This window comes from Esox lucius, chromosome 18 (genome assembly GCF_011004845.1).
Source record: "Esox lucius isolate fEsoLuc1 chromosome 18, fEsoLuc1.pri, whole genome shotgun sequence".
Lineage (NCBI taxonomy): Eukaryota > Metazoa > Chordata > Actinopteri > Esociformes > Esocidae > Esox > Esox lucius.
The window spans coordinates 5782149-5801387 of record NC_047586.1 but is presented as its reverse complement, the minus strand read 5'-3'; the positions used below and the strand labels follow the sequence as shown (position 1 = coordinate 5801387).

General features: G+C 44.8%; 1 protein-coding gene across 17 annotated transcripts in view; it reads left to right on the top strand.

Moving 5' to 3' along the window:
- grip1 (glutamate receptor interacting protein 1) overlaps positions 1-19239 on the top strand; it is a 325906-nt gene that overhangs the window by 222947 nt on the left and 83720 nt on the right. For 16 of the 17 annotated variants that reach the window (XM_029114786.2, XM_029114783.2, XM_029114789.2 and 13 more), the window contains one exon: positions 17806-17886. In XM_029114786.2, coding sequence (XP_028970619.2) covers positions 17806-17886 — 81 coding nt within the window. Of the gene's footprint in view, positions 1-3076; positions 3429-17805; positions 17887-19239 lie in introns of those variants that run through there. The other variant, XM_029114788.2, reaches the window with a different exon arrangement.

Genomic DNA, 19239 nt, shown 5'->3' with positions numbered 1-19239 from the left:
ACAGACTAATATTGTTTATGTTTACAATGTTTTTTTGTGCCGCAGTGTTCATTTTTTCATGGCACATGAAACGCTTGTCAGATCTTGCAGCTGGAATGACCCATTGCTGTATTTCGCCTGACATACGGGAGTATATCCTTTTTTGGTTTGGAAATTCTGGTCATGAGTGGTGTGTGTGACGGAGAAATCCGCCCTGCCCTTGTGTCCACCTCGAACAGCGCACTGAGATGTCTGAGGTGCTGTCCTTCTCTGAGCCGGGCTAAATGTGTGTGCTACATGGACTGCAGCCCATCAAAGGGCTCCCGTGCTCTACCGTGCCCCTATATGTTGCTTTTCATATTGGAAATACTGAAGTTGACTTCAGACCCAAGTGACTGGATGATTGCTGAAGTATGAGATGATTTGCATAACCTCTGAATTAACCAGGCTGTGATTGGCTGGAGGAGGTTTGTGGACTGAACGGTTTCTCGTGTTTTTGCTTTCATCTTGTTTCAGAGAGCATTTGCTTTCCTGGGCATATAAAAATAAAATAAAAACCCAAGTTTATTATCTCACAACCTGATGATGTGATTAATTGGAGCAATACGATGTAAGTGTTATTTGTTGTTTTTGCTGCGTTCATTGCTCATTTTCTTGGCTCAATGAGCACTGCAGTAAATGCAAATGAGGTCCATTATAGGATATTAAAAGGCTTCCATTCATTCCTGCTAACAGAAAAAACTAATCACAATGAGAATGCCCTAAAATAATATTGTGATTTAGTTTCAATCATGTACAGCTTGGTAGTATTGTATGTCTCCCTGCTTGTAACGACACTATAGTATATCTCTGATCCAGAGGAAGTGATGGGGCTGGAGGCAGACAAGAGGCCTCATGGATGCTCCCACTGTTGAGATCTAAATAGAATGACACCTCCATCTCCTCTTTGACTCCACTCTGGGTTCTCTGAGAATGTGAGGTAGGGGGCTGGTCTTCAATGTGGGAATGTTTGTGACGGGAAAAGGGGTTACTTAAAATAAAATATTTTTTACTTCAGCGACCTGGGGAGCAGTAAGGGTTAATTGCCTTTCTCTGGGAAGCAACGATCCTGACCCAGTCAGTCCTGACCACACCCCGGGCCGTGTCCCATAATCCTCCCCATCTCTCTCCCCCCCCCCCCCCCTTCATGTCCCATTGCCGGTGAAGTGCCTTTTATTGAGTCAGACTCAGAGTGGCTAGCAGAGCTGCTTCATGTTAAAGTTTTAAGAGGTTGTATTCCCTGGACGTCCCACCTCACCAGTCTGTTCTGAGATGAAAAGACACAGGCCTGACTACCACGTAACATCTCTCCATCCTCTGTCCAGTCCCGCTGACTGCTGCCATGCCAACAGCACGACATACACACGCGGCACGCACATTCATTTTTCTTTCTGGCCCGTGTGCGCGTGTTGTGAGCTCATCTAAAAAGAAAGGGAGACGTCATGTTCCCAGGATGCAGTGCAGCGGCTCCTCCGTCTGATTGGGTTGAACAGCGGTGCCTCATGTCGGCCAGGGTGGTACACATTTTAGGATATCTCTGCTGGGACTAATGCCCCCCCCGGCTGGGCGATCTTAGTATCTGTGAGACTTGATGTCGTCCTTCCTTGAGGCACTCCCTCGCCGGTGCTGGTCTCTCAAACTGAGGTGCTGGTCTCTCAAACTGAGGTGCTGGTCTCTCAAACTGAGGTACTAGTCTCTCAAACTGAGGTGCTGGTCTCTCAAACTGAGGTGCTGGTCTCTCAAACTGAGGTGCTGGTCTCTCAAACTGAGGTGCTGGTCTCTCAAACTGAGGTGCTGGCGTCCTGGCGACGGTGGCGGTCGCAACAAAGCATACTCTCATGACTGGCGTACATTTTAGGGCTTCTGACGTGCCCGACACCTTGTATAGGGGGAAAGAAAAAACAGCTGCTTGACGATTCGCTAGGCTGGTGTCACAAGCACGGCCAGTTTAGCAACTGTCGTTTGGTACTGAGTTGTCTCCGGGGGAGGGTTACGAGTTTGGTACCAGAATCCAACGTCGGACTCTGCTCCATGTTGAATCTTGCCCCTGGTGGGTTTGGTTGGACGTAGCGTGACAGGGCGCTGGCCTGAGCTTGGCCGCTCTGTTCCGTGTCCACCAGCTGTTGTTGAGCATACACTGCAGCCAGGCTATTCTGTCTCAATGAAACTAATTAGAAAAGAGGAACGAATTGGAATGACAGCTCACAAACTTAGCGCGTACATTGGTTTTTGCTGTTGTGTTAGGTACCCTTCCTGGGATTAACTTGGTGTGGCGTCCTGTGTGTGTGTGCGTGTGTGTGTGTGTGCTTACATCCATGCATGACTGTGCAGTGAGGTTTTTTGGCAGTTGGTGCCTCCCTAAAGTGGATAGGAGCGTCTAAAGTGGTGCTAACGAGTGGGTTGGATGGTATGCATGAGGAGACACAGGGTGACCTGACAGCAGGATGACAGAACTCCTTCTACTTCCCCTCGCTCTCTCACACACACACTTTCCACACGCTCTCCCTCCCTCTCTCTCTCTTTCCCTCTCTACCTCACTCTCTCTCCTTCCCTTCCTCTCTTTCCCTCTCTCTCTCTCTCCCTCTCTCTCTCTTTGCGTCCTATTTTTTCTCTCAATCCCTTCCACTCACTTTTTCACCCTCCCCTTCTCTTTTTCCCCCTCTGTCATCACTAAAAGCAACTTAATGGGACAAACAGTCTTCTTCTCTGGCTGCTCAACGTGTGGAGTCTGGGGGGCCAACGTGTGGAGTCTGGTGGGGGCCACTGACAGCCACCTCATCATCCTGGTGGTCTTTGTGTCTGACTGGTTAGCTAGAATATTCCGGTCCAGACGAAGGCCTGGGGAGAGATATCCAGAGAGCGTGCTTTCTTCATTTATTGTCATTCCTCTCTCCACCTCTGCGTCCTGCATTATGCCTCCGGACATTTTTTGCACTCCCCTTTTCTTTTCCTTTTTCATGTTTTACGTCGTCTTAAGTCTGGGCGTGTGTGTGTGACTGGGTGCCTGGTAGCGCACTGCTGTCACTGCTGAGGAAAGGAGGAGGAGGAGGAGGAGGAGGAGGAGGAAGAGGCTGCGTTGCGGGATCTACGGCTTTGTGTGTCGTTCCGCACTCTCTGGGAGTGAGAGAGGAGCATTACATGGGTCACCTAGAGGAACGGATGGTTCCACCCCGGTGGTCCTCTGTTTGTTCTGGGGGTGGTGTTGCCACCCAGGGCCGGGGGGGCTGAACAGCACTGCTATGTTGCGGGGCCGAGACGCTGCTGTCCAGAAGCCGGGGGTTAAGCTACCAGGTGTGTTTGTGGACCGGCCTGACATCAGGGGAACCGAAACCGCCAGTCCTGCTGGACCCGCTCTCATTTGGCCATGGCGTTTTTTTGTGGCGGCAGCCAGGCTTTCTGCCCTGATCTGGGTGAGTACAGCAGACCAGTGTTTATCAAGATGCCTCAGATTAGGAGCGCTGATCCAGGATCAGGGCCGCTCCTGTTCGTCTAATCTTTTTCATTACAATCTTATTGACTGTTGGTTTCCTATTGCCTCTGTGAAAAGTTAAACAAGGTAGTGCTAACATTAGCAATATTATTAAGATAAAGCCTTCCTCCACCTCGGTCACAAATAGAAATGACTGTATCACCTCGCATCTCAAAATGGGACTCCTAAATGTTAGATCCCTTGCTCCAAAGGCTGTTGCAGTAAATTAATTAATCTCTGATTGGAAACTAGATAAGTTATTGGCTTGTGTGAAACGTGGCTAAAGCCTGATTAATTCACTGCCTTAAATGAGGCCTCTCCTCCTGGTTATACTAGTGATCATATCCCTCGTGCATCCAGAAAAGGAGGGGAGTTGCTAATATTTATGAAATTATGAAATCTCAAACACATTATTGGTTTTCATTCTTTTTTACTCATGAAAGTTAACCAGGTAAATTATTTTACAGCCACTATTTACAGGCCCCCCGGGCCATACACAATATTCCTCAATTAGTTTCTAAAATTCTTGTCTAACCTTGTAGTCATGGCCGATAGTATTAGAATTTTTGTTGATTTCAGTATTCATATGGAAAAGTCCAATGACCCTCTTCAAAAAGCCTTTGAAGCCATAATTGACTCAATGGGTTTTTTCCACAAAACAAAATCCAACACACTGCCACAATCACACTTTAGATTTAGTCCTGTCACGAGAAATAGATATTGTAGATCTAATAATTTCCCCACAAAATCCTGGAATATTCGATCACTGTCTTATTACATTTACTTTTAAAACAAGAAATGTTGCTCCAAATATGCTCTGCAAACAATGAGTTTCAAAAGCCATACTATAAATTCTCGGACTACAAATCTATTTCTTGATATTCTGACAAGTTCGTTCATCAACGACAGAGTAAATAAATCCGCAAATGATCAAATCGAGGATCTAAACTCAACACTGCGAAATACTTTAGATACAGTTGCACCACTAAAAACAAAGGATATACGCAACAATAAACTTGCTCCCTGGTACACATACAATACTAGAGCACTCAAGCAAGCCTCCAGAAAATTGGAGTGAAAGTGGTGCTCCACCAAGTTGGAAGTATTCAGACTAGCTTGGATAGACAGTACACTACAATACCGAAAATCAATCACGTCTGCTTGATCAGCTTATTTCTCCAACCTGATGGAGTTGAACAAAAACAATCCAACATTTCTCGCTCAACAAGTGAAGTGGGTCTTCACTTTAGCTGTAATGAATACATGTACTACTTTAAAGAAAAAATCATCACCATTAGAATACAAATAACTGACTCCTTAAATAGTTATAGTCCCCAAAATCTCAGTTGTCCTGAGAATGTCCTGAACCTCCCTGACCAGGTGTCAATGGGGACACTTGAATTTTTTGATTCTGTATCGCTCGACATATTCACAAAATTTGTAATGAATTCTAAACCTAGAAATTGTCAGCTAGACCCGATTCCAATGAAATTAATGAAGTAGCTATTTCCTGTGCTAAGTCAGCCAATGTTGAACATAATAAATTGCTCCCTTTCCTCTGGATGTGTACCAAACATCACTAAAAATAGCAGAAATTAAGCCTCTTCTAAAAAATCGAATCTGGATCCTGACATATTAAACAATTATAGTAACAAAATATAGTTTCCCAACAAATGAATGCCTTCCTGAAGACGTGAAATGCTCCAGTCCAGTTTCAGACCCCATCATAGTACTGAGACTGCACTCGTGAAGGTAACAAATGACCTTCTAATGGCCTCAGGCAAAGGTACCACATCCGTCCTGTTGCTTCTTGATCTTAGTGCTGCTTTTGACACTATTGATGACTCCCTTCTTATAGAGAGATTGGAAACCTATATTGGGCTAATCGACATGTTCTAGCCTGGTTTAACTCTTATTTATCTGAAATGGATGGCATATCCTCTAACAAATCAAAGGTATGTTTTGGTGTTCCTCAAGGCTCGGTTCTGGGCCCATTATTCTTTCTCACTATATATGCTGCCTCTGGGTGATGTAATCCGGAATCACAATGTCAATTTTCACTGTTATGCTGATGACACCCAGTTATATATTCCAATGAAGCATGGAGAAGCCCCAAAATTAGCTACTTTGGAAGAATGCGTTTCAGATATTAGGAAGTGGATGACAAAGAACTTTTTGCATTTAAACTCAAGAAAAACAGAAAGGCTCGTTTTAGGACCCGAGAAACAAAGAGCGTTGTTAACAGATCTCACTGTGAACCTCAACGGCTGCATGGTCGTATCCCAAAAAACTGTAATAAACCTAGGCGTTACCCTTGACCCTGACCTCTCCTTTGATGAACATATGTCTAAAATATGTCTCAAGAGTTGCTTATTTTCATCTTTGAAGCAAATCTGAAACTTTCGATGATTACTGCGATGCTCTTCTTTCCGGTTATCCTGACAAATCAATAAATAGATTTTGTGCTGCACACGGCTGCTAGAATCCTAACTACAACAAAATTATTTGAACACATTATTCCAGTACTGGTCTCTTTACACTGGCTGCCTGGTTTTATTGTTAACCTATAAATCAATACATGGACCTGCTCCTATTCGCTGAAATGATCCAGCCATACGTACCTACACGTAACCTTAGATCGCAAGATGCAGGCCTTTTAATTGTACCTAGAATCTCTAAATAAACAGCCGGAGGCAGGGCCTTCTCTCATAGACCTCCACTACTGTGGAATGATTTGCCAATTAAGGTTAGAAATGCAAACTTTCAAGTATCTACTAAAGACTCATCTCTACAGCACAGTCTATGATTAGGTTTAGCCTGGCCCAGGGGTGTGAAGGCGACCAGAAAGGCTTGATACTGTCCGCCCTTGCTGTCTTTGCCAGGTGCCAATTCGGGGGCAGAGTCACTGGCTTGTTGTTGTCTGTCTGTTGCGCACTTGTGCAATTGGGCTGTAGTCTGCTGGCAATACTCCGCCCTCATTCAGGGTGGTTGCGGTTGGTGGGTGTCCCTTTGGTTGATGCTTGGCAATGTGGGTGAATTGATTTCCTGCCTGTTGGGCCCTGTCCGGGGCCTCCCCCAGATAGGGCCACAGTGTCACCGGACCCCCCCTGTCTCAGCCCCAAGGTCTTACACTGCTATATTATTGTGCTGGGGGAGTAGGGTCAGTTCTCCTTCTCCACTATATATCACACCGATGAACGAGTGGGGACCCAAATGCGGACACAGAGGCAGAGGAGGGCGGTCCAAAGTATTTATTGAACAACCAGGCAGTGGGCAGGCTCGTAGTGGTGGACAGGCAGGGTTCGTTATCGGACGATCAGATGGTCGAAGGTACAGGAGTGGGCAGGCAGGCTCGTGGTGGGGGACAGGCAGCGTTTGTTGTCGGGCGTTCGGATGGTCGAAGGTACAGGAGAGGGCAGGCAGGCTCGTGGTGGGGGACAGGCAGCGTTCGTTGTCAGGCGGTCAGATGGTTGAAGGTACAGGAGAGGGCAGGCAGGCTCGTAATTCGAAAGACAGGCAAGGGTCGTAACCGGGGAATGGAAGGACAGGTAGACTGGATGATGCACACATAGAACGCTGGAAACGACTGTACGGGACAAGACGATCTGGCAAATGCCAAACAGAGAACTCGGTTTAAATACACGGGGCTAATAGGGAACCGGGAACACCTGGTGAGGGGCGGGGACAAAACAACAGGTGAAACACATCAGGGTGTGACACTATAAGTCTTTGTAGATCTAAGAAATGCATTTTCAAAAATGTCCCTGTCTACTGCCGTTTTAAACTTAGGAGGACATGAGGTCCTGGCCAACACCTGAGGAGTACCTGGCTTGAAAGACCCGTTGCTGTGCCTGTCCAAAGTCCTCCTGGTTGTGTTGCAGATCAAGACGATACTTGACGATTTCAGCTGCCACTCTGCTGACACCTCCCCCGTGTTGTCCCTGTCCTTGTCCTGGTCATGCTTCCGACCTGGACTAAGTTTAAATAGACTCTGGACTCAGCCTACATGCATTTATTAATTATTACAATTAGTACTGTTAATATGTTCACCCGGCCCAGCCAGAAGAGTCCCCCTGGTCCCCCCTCTGAGCCTGGGTCCTCTCTAGGTCTCTTCCTAAATTTTGCCATTCTTAGGGAGTTTTTCCTAGGCACTGAAATTCAATACTGTTGTTTGCTCCTTGGGGTTTAAGACCAAGTGTTTTGTAAAAGCTTTATAAATACATTTGATTGATTGATTGGTTACTGGGCTACGCTGATCTTGGATCAGCAGATCTTGGATGAGTCTCCCTTTTATTGGCAGTCTTCGGTTATTATGCGTTGATGTCACTGTCGACTCAGGGAGTCAGCCAGGTTCTTCTAAGAAGAGACCGTATCTGAGTGCTGAATGGCCTGGGACTTCAGGTGATGGCGTCCCTGGCTTTCTGTCTCACAATACACATCTAATTTGTTGGAAATACTATGGAGGCTATACTCTTGAATATTTGCCTGTGCTGTAATGTGTGGTACATGCAACAGAACAAGCGTTCGTGTGTGTGTGTGTGTGTGTGTGTGTTGAAATGTTAGAACAGGGAGAGGCTGTTGAACATCTCTCAGCGCGTCAGGTTGTTAAGCACACTCCATCAAAATGTCCTCCTCCTCTCGTTCTTCACTCCTTTCATTCCCTCCTCCTCTCCCTCTCTCCTCAGACACAGACAGTAACAAATGGAAGCTTTACACCCCATCACTGGGCACCCATTTGTCAGCCCTGAGACGTGGAGGAGTAGGGGAGCCTCTGAGGCCACAAATGTATAAAGTATTATGATGTATGTGTGTGATGTGAATGACTCACATTGAATTTATCTAATGGCGAGGTCTCAGTTATTTGCTGTTTGATCAGAGCGTCTGTCCTCACAATGGGCCTGCCTTAATGGGGCCTGCCATTGTTCAGAGACAAGGTTGTTATTTGGTACCTTTTCTAAACGAGGGAGAGTATAGTCTTGTGGATGTTAAATTTGCAAAGTCACGACTTTGATGTCTCACCGACTGGAGTAGCAAACAACAACCTTTAGATGTGTATGTAGCTGGCTCGAAAGCTATTAGCACGTCGTTCTATTAGCGATTGTCACGTTCACACTGACCACATCTCAGTGGAGAACAGTGTGTCGACGTCCCGTTCTGCGCACGTGCGCAAAGTATCCAGTTCACTCTCGTTGTCACTTACAGGCAATTTCCTTCCCCGTTCTCTGATTGCGTCAGAGTTGGCGTCTGGCGATCCAACCAGACGAAAGGCTAAGCGTTAGAGGCTAGCCGCGGGGCGTCAACGAGGCACGGCACGAGGTGAGTTAGCGATCGCAGGGGTAAGTGCTCGCAGAGTCTACAGTCGCCGCGGCCTTAAAAGCAAAAGGGGTTGTCTGCACTGTGATCTCCGCCGAGAAGCGGTCGTTGTGAACGTGACAGTCGCTAATCAAACAAGGTGCTAGTAGCTCTCGAATCTGAGCTCAAACCAAGCTTATGTTCCGGAGCCTCGAAATGAACCTAATTAGATGGAGTGGTTCATATTGTGGCATTAATGGCAGTAGACTACAGAGAGGCCGGGGACCTCACATCCACATGCATGGGTCTATACTGACAATCCACTGTCCTGGATACTGGCTGAAGTCAATGCCTTTGGTGGGGCTTTCACTTGACTTCCTTGAAAAAATACCCCTGGACTTGGAATATTTTCTCAGACAAATTTGTCAAATAAAAAGGTGAAGAAACGTTCTTTCCCTCATTCTGTCAAAACACTGTGTATTATGTGTGAGAAATGCATGTGAGTAGGCTTGAATAATTTTTTACGAGAAAATGTTCAATAGATCATCACTTCATCTCAGAATATGCCCGTGTCATGTAGTAAATATGCAAGCTTCGGATGTGATAAAATTTTACTTATCACATCCTCAACCACTATGGATGTAACAGACTCAGCTGTTCCAAAAAAAATCATACTGATGATAATATAAACACACGGATGATAGACTATGTAAAACCTTGATAAGTGTTGGCTTGCAGAGAACATTTCAAAGTGAGCCCTTTCCTAAAGCCATGGAAAAATGATTCACTGAATTGCCTCAGTTGAGACTTGGACACCAAATCTATAATAATCAGTATGGTGAAGTAGAGTTGGTTCTCAAACATTACAGACCTTAATGATAATAAAGAAGATGCTTATGTTTGGAAATTCTAAGTTGCTCATTATCAAACTGAGTCCATTAAAATACAATGAGACTGAGTGAAAGTTTAGTGGGGAAGAGCCCATCAGTTCTGGATCATCACTCATGCCAAAATGCAGACCCTGAAAAATAGTCCCAGCCGAGACTAATCATTATTCACAGGTCATCACACGTCTAATCATTATACACACGTCATCACACGTCTAATCATTATACACATGTCATCACACGTCTAATCATTATTCACACGTCATCACACGTCTAATCATTATACACACGTCATCACACGTCTAATCATTATTCACACGTCATCACACGTCTAATCATTATACACACGTCATCACACGTCTAATCATTATACACACGTCATCACACGTCTAATCATTATACACACGTCATCACACGTCTAATCATTATACACACGTCATCACACGTCTAATCATTATTCACACGTCATCACACGTCTAATCATTATACACACGTTATCACACGTCTAATCATTATACACACGTCATCACACGTCTAATCATTATTCACACGTCATCACACGTCTAATCATTATACACACGTCATCACACGTCTAATCATTATTCACACGTCATCACACGTCTAATCATTATACACACGTCATCACACGTCTAATCATTATACACACGTCATCACACGTCTAATCATTATTCACACGTCATCACACGTCTAATCATTATACACACGTCATCACACGTCTAATCATTATTCACACGTCATCACACGTCTAATCATTATACACACGTCATCACACGTCTAATCATTATACACACGTCATCACACGTCTAATCATTATACACACGTCATCACACGTCTAATCATTAGACACACGTCATCACACGTCTAATCATTAGACACACGTCATCACACGTCTAATCATTATACACACGTCATCACACGTCTAATCATTATACACACGTCATCACACGTCTAATCATTATACACACGTCATCACACGTCTAATCATTATACACACGTCATCACACGTCTAATCATTATTCACACGTCATCACACGTCTAATCATTATACACACGTCATCACACGTCTAATCATTATACACACGTCATCTCACGTCTAATCATGACAGTTTTTGTCAATCGCTTTGGCTCAATTATCGAATGAGACATTTTTATTTTCAAAACAGTAAGTTCAAATATTTGAACAATTAGTTTCTTGTTCGCACCATATTTGAATTCCTTACTAATTTAAGCAAATTGCACACGTTTCACCACGTATGCAAAAGAATGAGTGCAATTGTCTACAATTTGCACAATACTTTCATGCTTCAGGCTTGCTGATCAAAACAGGTTGATTTTCAATTATATTGTCACACTCTTCACCGCTTCTAAACATTCATCACATGCAAAATGATGCATTCTATTATCAAAATCTGTCAGACATACATGTATATTCCATAAATATAAATGACATGGAATGTTTGTGATGTCTGCTAAATTGGCAAATTACCTGCCAGGTGACACAGTAATGAAATAGGAATCGCAAGGAGATTTTTTCCCTGGTGCATCGCAAGGGAAAGCATCAGATGTGATGTTGCCAAAAATCTCTGTCCAGACAAACAAGAGCGACAGGTTGTCCACCAAGAAGATGGGAACTTGTAGTGTTGCGTACTGTGAGGAGGTACAATTCGTTTTTTTTACAGAACAACCGCAGGTCTCTTCATTGTTGTTGCATTTTATTTTCTTGCATGGGTGTCATTTTGTGGCAAATGTTCTGTTTGTCACGTTTTGGCTTAGCAGGACACCAGGTGTGGAGTTGAAGGACAACAAAAGGGTTTAATACGGAAACCGAGGGAGGTAAAAAACCAGAAAATGTCAGGAACAAGGCAGGCAGGCAAAACCACAGCTTGGTGGCAGGCCTGACATGTAAACATGCAAATGGGAATTTTCTGTTTACATACAAATGTGCATATTCCTTTTTTGTGTACTACAGTATTGTACAGAATTGACCTTTCCCAATAACTGTATACCTACTGTTTATATTGGTATCTAAAATGCTCACTGTGATACACAATAGCATTCAGCTGGACAAAACTGACATTCTTGTGTAGTACAGTAAGGAGTCAGTGTCAACAAAACTGACATTTATATGTAACAAAAATGTCCAGGGATGACTGCCATGGTGAAAAATCATCTAAACATTTTGACCAGTACGTCTCACACGATGACAAAAAAAAGTTCAGTTTTGGTGGCAATGGCCAATTTACAGACACACTAGATTTTGAAGCATGAATTAAATGTTTTGGGTGAGTTACTACATTTTGCAGACATGCAATGGAGTTGTGATGTGCCATAAAACAGTTGTCGTTTCCACTTACAGTTTAGAGAGTGTTCCATCTGTGCCTGTATATCTCTGCGTATGTCTGTCTCTCTGTCTGTTTCTTTATGTCTGGGTGTGTGTCAGTCAGCAGTGACAGACAGACAGACTGTCTGGGTTGGGGAGAACAGTGCTTGGCAGAAGCTCCATTCCCTTTACTGTAAAGTTCACTGGTGTGACCATCCGTCTTTTGTCTGTCTGTCCATCTTCTGTCTGTCTGTCTTTCTGTCTTCTGTCTGTCCACCTGTCTGTCCGTCTGTCTGTGTGAGCACAATGCAGGGAAGATGGGTCTTTTTGCGAGACAGATCTGTTTTCCCTCAGATGCCCTGGGTGAGGAAGAGAGGTCGTTAGTTATTCTGGGATGACGCCTCTCTGGTGTTCCCCTATGAAGCATTCCAACTATGTTATTCAGGCTTCGCTTTGTCAGGCCTGGAACTGCTGGCCCGGCTCCCAAAACCAGGTCAAGTGGATAATATACTGCAGAGACAAACACAGATAAAACCAAAATAACTGTGTCTCTGAATGTATGTAGGGCGTTGGGGCAAGAGCAACAAAGCACTTCTACAACAACTTAAATGTTGTCACATTTTTCTCAGAAAAATAAGCACAGAAAAAGGGGAGAACACTTTCAGTTTAATTTAATAACTGGCTTCAACACACGGCCAGGGTCAATGAGAGGAAAATGTCTCCCTCGGAGTAGCACATTAAATATGTTGTCTTTGTTTAGAGGGTGAACATATTAAACACAAAGCTGTAAATTCTTAGAATTATATGGATCTGGTGCACAAACCAATGACCATCTGTCGTTAATGAGGACTCGCCATCTGTAGATGTCTTTATTCTTTTTCATTTTTTTATGAATAATATGCAAACATTATGGACATGACGGGAATAAATCGATTAAACTGAAGGACAGCTTTTTCAACAGCTTTCATTTGATAAAAATGATAATAATTTCAGTTATTAAAATCTCATAAAAAACTATTTTGATCAGAGAAAGATTGATTTGCTTGCTGCCAAAAACCCAACGGCTAGTCCAAACAGTTACTCAATCAATACCTTCCACATTGCAAACAATCCTCAGCAACTCACTGCGATTCCGGAAAATGCACGACCCTCTTTCTAAACCCAAAAGATAAAAGACATGGCATTGGATCTAAACCCCTATGAAGACTGAAAAATTCAGTTGGACCTTGTGTTTCATCTTTAATATTTGATTGAGGCAGAGCTCAGCGAGATGAGCAGAAAGCAGTGTAACACTCAGACAACCAGACGGGCAGCTGTCATTTTCTGTGTTCAAAACTTCACTCTTGTTGAATGACAGACAGCGAAGACTGGCATGACAACAGATGCCAGGATACCTCGCAAGATAAGACCGGAGTGACACAGGATTCTGGTATTCATCTTCAGCTTCCTTCATATAGCATTGGCACAAAAAAGGCATCATTACCAATGCCCTGACATGTTACCTAGGACAGCTGACTATGGTCCTGACATGTTACTTAGGACAGTTGACCATGGTCCTGACATATTACTTTGGTCAGCTGACCATTGTCCTAACATGTTACCTTAGAACAGTTGACCATGGTCCTGGCATGTTCTGACAGATGAGGCAGGTTAAGTACCAGTTCTGAATCCTATGCCCAGAGCCCTATGGCTATGCCTTGATCAAAAATTCTGAACTGTAATGTCAATAAGGTGCTATTTGGGACGTAAACCTAGTGCATCCCAGAGCAGATGGAGAGATGCTGGTCATCTTCCATTCTGCACAGCTGCGGCCTCCCTCCAGGCCTCTCAGATGGCTGAACAGAAGATGGCTTGACATACCTACACAGACATCCAGATGGCTGAACAGAAGATGGGTCAACATACCTGCACAGACGTCCAGGTGTCTGAACAGAAGATGGGTCAACATACCTACACAGACATCCAGGTGGCTGAACAGAAGATGGGTCAACATACCTACACAGACATCCAGGTGGCTGAACAGAAGATGGGTCAACATACCTGCACAGACGTCCAGGTGGCTGAACAGAAGATGGGTCATCATACCTACACAGACGTCCAGAAGGCTGAACAGAAGATGGGTCAACATACCTGCACAGACGTCCAGATGGCTGAACAGAAGATGGGTCAACATACCTGCACAGACGTCCAGATGGCTGAACAGAAGATGGGTCAACATACCTGCACAGACGTCCAGATGGCTGAACAGAAGATGGGTCAACATACCCACACAGACGTCCAGATGGCTGAACAGAAGATGGGTCTACATACCTACACAGACATCCAGATGGCTGAACAGAAGATGGGTCAACATACCTACACAGACGTCCAGATGGCTGAACAGAAGATGGGTCAACATACCTACACAGACGTCCAGATGGCTGAACAGAAGATGGGTCAACATACCTACACAGACGTCCAGATGGCTGAACAGAAGATGGGTCAACATACCTACACAGACATCCTGATGGCTGCTGGCGGTTCTCTCTCAGTTCTGTCTCTAACTTGCTCTCTCTTGCTACTGAGGTGTACAAGGTACAACCAGTTCTCATACTGGCTGATTGACTGAAAGACTAACTAAATGACTGACTGACCAACTAACTGAATGACTGACTGGTTGACTGACTGACTGGTTGATGGAATGACTGACAGATTGACCAATTAACTAAATGACTGACTGGTTGATTGAATGACTGACCAATTGACTAAATGATTGATTTGTTAAGTGACTGAATGGTTGGCTGACTTGTTGACCTGGCAATGTGTGAGGGGAATCGTTGGCTTAAGAAGGATTCCACTCTAATAGCCTTTCTTATACACCTGAGACTTGCATATGTTTTCCCTATCAGGCCCCTACTGACAAGATCACAACATTGACATGCTATCATTAGTGTACTGACCAGATCAAAACATTGACATGCTATCATTAGTGTACTGACCAGATCAAAACATTGACATGGTATCATTAGTTTGCTGACCAGATCACAACATAGACAGGTTATCATTAGTCTGCTGACAGGTCACAACATTGACAGGTTATCATTAGTCTGCTGACAGGTCACAACATTGACATGGTATCATTAATCAATCAAATTTTTTTCTAAAGCCCTTTTTACAACAGCAGTTGTCACAAAGTGCCTTACAGAGACACCCGGCCCTAAACCCCAAGGAGCAAACAACAATAGTGTTGAATTTCATTGGCTAGGAAAAACTCCCTAAGGTCGAATTTTAGGAAGAAACCTAGAGAGGACCCAGGCTCAGAGGGGTGACCAGTCCTCTTCTGGCTGTGCCGGGTGAGATATTAAGAGTCAAATTGGAATAATAAATACATTTCTCTGGGCTAAATCCAGAGTCTATTTGATTTTAGACTAGGTCCCCCCATCATTAGTCTGCTGACAGGTCACAACATTGACATGGTATCATTAGTCTGCTGACAGGTCACAACATTGACATGGTATCATTAGTCTGCTGACAGGTCACAACATTGACATGGTATCATTAGTCTGCTGACCAGATCACGATATTGACAGGCTAACACTATTCTGCTTAACCGACTCTGACATTCTGTTTATCTGTTCTGGTGCTACAGAGGACCTCAGGGAGCCCTGCTTTCTTTCACGACTGCTTTAGCGGCTCTCGGTGGTGTAGTGGTTTTAAGCCCCTGATTCAGTATATGTGTTTGTATCTGTGTGTTGACAGTAATATATGTCTCTCAGGCGTCTTACAGAAATGCAGGTGTGTTTATTCTCCCATAACGCATCTGGGAACTGTCAGGACTATAGTCCATTTAGCTTTGGAAAATCACGCACCACACACACACACATACACACATACAAAAAAACTCATATGCACACACACTGCACAAGTACATACACACACACACACACACACCATAGTACGTTCCATGTGGCTGTAGATTAGGTATTTTATTCTCCACTGAGCATTCACCAGGGCTCTCTAATCTGGTAGAAGTCTTTCTTTAGATAGAGGGGTGAGAGAGAGAGGTGGAAAACAAAGGGGATAGAGTCAGGGTGAGAGAAATGGTGAGGGGGGGGGCATAGGCCTACATGCTGATCCAGTCAGTGGTGGCTGTACCCGCTGAGAGACCCCCGGCAGAATGCTAAGGGTCCAGTGGATGATGAGCACCAGCGTGTCAGGAATGCTAATTAACACAGAGGAGAGAATACATTGATAATGCTAATTAACACAGAGGAGAGAATACATTGATAATGCTAACACAGAGGAGAGAACACATTGATAATGCTAACACAGAGGAGAGAACACATTGATAATGCTAACACAGATGAGAAAATACATTGATAATGCTAACACAGAGGAGGGAGCACATTGATAATGGGGGCCCATTTTGGCAGAGCCGTGTGTGTTGCATGTGTAATGGTTGGGTGCTTGTGGTAATGACCGAATGTGTTTGTATTCCTTTATTTGTGTGTGCAGGTGGTTGTAGCTTGTCACCTGTATATGACTGTCGTTTGGGTTCCCGATATGGACCCTGCTGATCACTGTTACACATGGGGTGTATGTTACACGTGTGTGTGTGTGTGGGAGAGGGGGGTGTATGTTACATATGTGTGAGCGACTGACTGTGTCACAGCGGTCCCTGAACAATATCTGCAGTTCAGTGATAATTGCGCCCTCTTTGTCTTCTCATGACATGGCCATAATCCCCAACCCCCAGCCGGCCATTCCTCATAGGCTCTGTGCTGGACTGACGGAGTATGCTGGGAGCGGCGCTCATCCGTTGCCGTACGCCGGGAAGTCTTTGTGGTGTAGACAAAAGCCCCCCCCCCCTCCCCCCAAACGCACCTCCGGCGGTCCACGGATGTTGTTGTCTTAATAGTCGGGTCGAACGCCATTAACACCGCCTGTGCCTGATGATCACCTCAGATGTGTTTGTGAGTCTGGCAGTGGAGCGGCTAACTTCCTGTCAGGCTCTAAGAGGCTGGTTGATGGGACGGCGTGGTGACTCATCCAGACCCGCTCATGCAAAACACGGAAATGAAGGGATGATTGTGGCCTGATGGAGTGTTGTCTTTCACGCTAATGTTAACATGCCAATGTTGATATGTCAATGTTGACAGCTGGGGTTCTCCAACAGAGGGGCCACTCCAGAGCACCTTGTTCTAATGACAGTAATGGCCTTTTCCAAAACACTAGCTTTAGTCTCTATTTTTGTGGCAATTTGTTTTCACTAATGGGTCTGTATTGTAGTTCTGTCAAGGCATAAGCAGTGCTGGTTCTATCCAGAGGGACCTCTTGCATGTTTTTGAGTGACAATGTTAGCTGTTTCAGTAGCTAATGCCTGTCAGACCAAATGCTGTACTGGTTTGGTAATGTAGCTCAGTAAGGTCAGACGTGGTACTGGTTTTTGTTCTCTGTCTATGTAGATCAACCTCACAGGATACCTTGTCAGTGAATCAACACAGTTTCTCTTTTGTCACCATTATCTTACTGGGTAAATAATTTCATGTGTTTCAACAACATGAACATTTTTTGGGTTAGCTGTCTTGCTTAGGGACAGAACCTTGTAGGGTCTGGGATTCAAACCAGCAACCTCTTGTTCATTGGCCCAATGCTCTAGCCCACTAGGCTACCCCACTGCCCCATAACACTGATACTAGTCAACACTGGTTCCAGGTTCCAAGCCCAATCTGTGTATGTTCATTTTCTGGTTTCTATAGTTGGCTACATTAGCTCTTCCTTCTCAGTAGTTGATCCATGGTTTCCCTCCCTTGTTCCAGATGAGGGGCCATACACAAAGCACTCCAACCCCTCCAGGCCACCGGATGGAACGCTGGCCATCAGGAGACAGAGTATCCCAGGTAAGGACGACCTCTTGACCCCACTGCCCGGTCGTGAACTTTAACCTCTTACAACACTGACCTGATCCACCCTTTAACCCCGACTGGACTGTAACCTGACGTCTACTGCCATCTACCGGCTGAATCTATACCAAGATTCGGGCCTTTCTGCTTGACCTATGTCCCTGTGCTACACTAACCCGCCTACTGCATGAGCCAGAGGTTTGGGACCCTCAACCGGATCCTCAGTCCCTTCGTGTGTTCCTCTGCCCGTAGCCTGTCTGTGCTTCGTGTAGATGTGTGCATGGCCCGCCGTCCAGTCTAAACACATTCTAGATGTTCTTATGTCCATCTGTTGATCGCATTGTCAAGGGCTTTTGAAGCACAGTGAATTGGAATATATTGTTAAGAAGTGAACTTCAGGGTGTCCTACAAGCTAGAACTACAGTGTCACACTACAACTAGGTTCATCCCCAGTGTGAGTGTAGGTACTTCTTGTCCATCTGTTGCCAACTCCAGTTGGTCTGTAAGTGCATGTCACCAGGGGCTGTTGGAATGCCAAGCTGTTCACGGTGAGACAAAGCTGAAATGTCAGTCCATTAACAGTCCTTCAAGTCTCTGTGTAGTCATTTCCTTCAAGGTGATCTCCTGAAGTTGAATTCAAGAGTTGGCTTGATGAAAACTTTCGGTCTGGATTAGCGGTATTCCCGTCTGGTCTCGTTTCTGTCAACAACCACAACAACAGAAACAATGGCAACACCGGGGCTGAGATCTGAGCTGTGATAGGAGATATCTCTGGCCCTGCAGGTTTTGTGCCACGCAGCCACACATAATCCTCTGTCGTCAGAGACTGTTTAGTCAGAGATAGAAACAGGGGTTGGCTCTGTCTAAGGGGGGGAAAGGGGAGGCAGAAATGGTGTCAGTGAAATATAGAGATGTTTTCATAGGAAAATTGAGAGAGGCAAAGAGTGATGGAGGGAGGGAGAGATAAGGACATTCTGGGTGATGGATGGAGAGGTTTGGATCTGTTTAAACAAGGAGGGAGATTATAGTTTTTTTTTTAAAGCCAGTGCCCATGGCGTAAGCTTTTAGATGGAAGACACTAAGAGCATCAAAATCTCCTGGAGCCATCAGCTCTGCAGTCTGATGGCTATGGGGCATTTCGGTCCAAAAGACCCATGTAACCTTTAGTGTCTAAGCTAACCGTGTGTTTTAGAACTTAAGACGTATATATATTTTCCCATACAGGAAAAGGCTTTCATATGTGGTGAAGAAGTGGGGAAAAGGCTGGCTTGTTTGGTGTTGAGGCAGTCTGGGGACTGTATCTATTCAGGATACGTCACAGTTTGTAATGCCATTCCTATCTGGGACCTG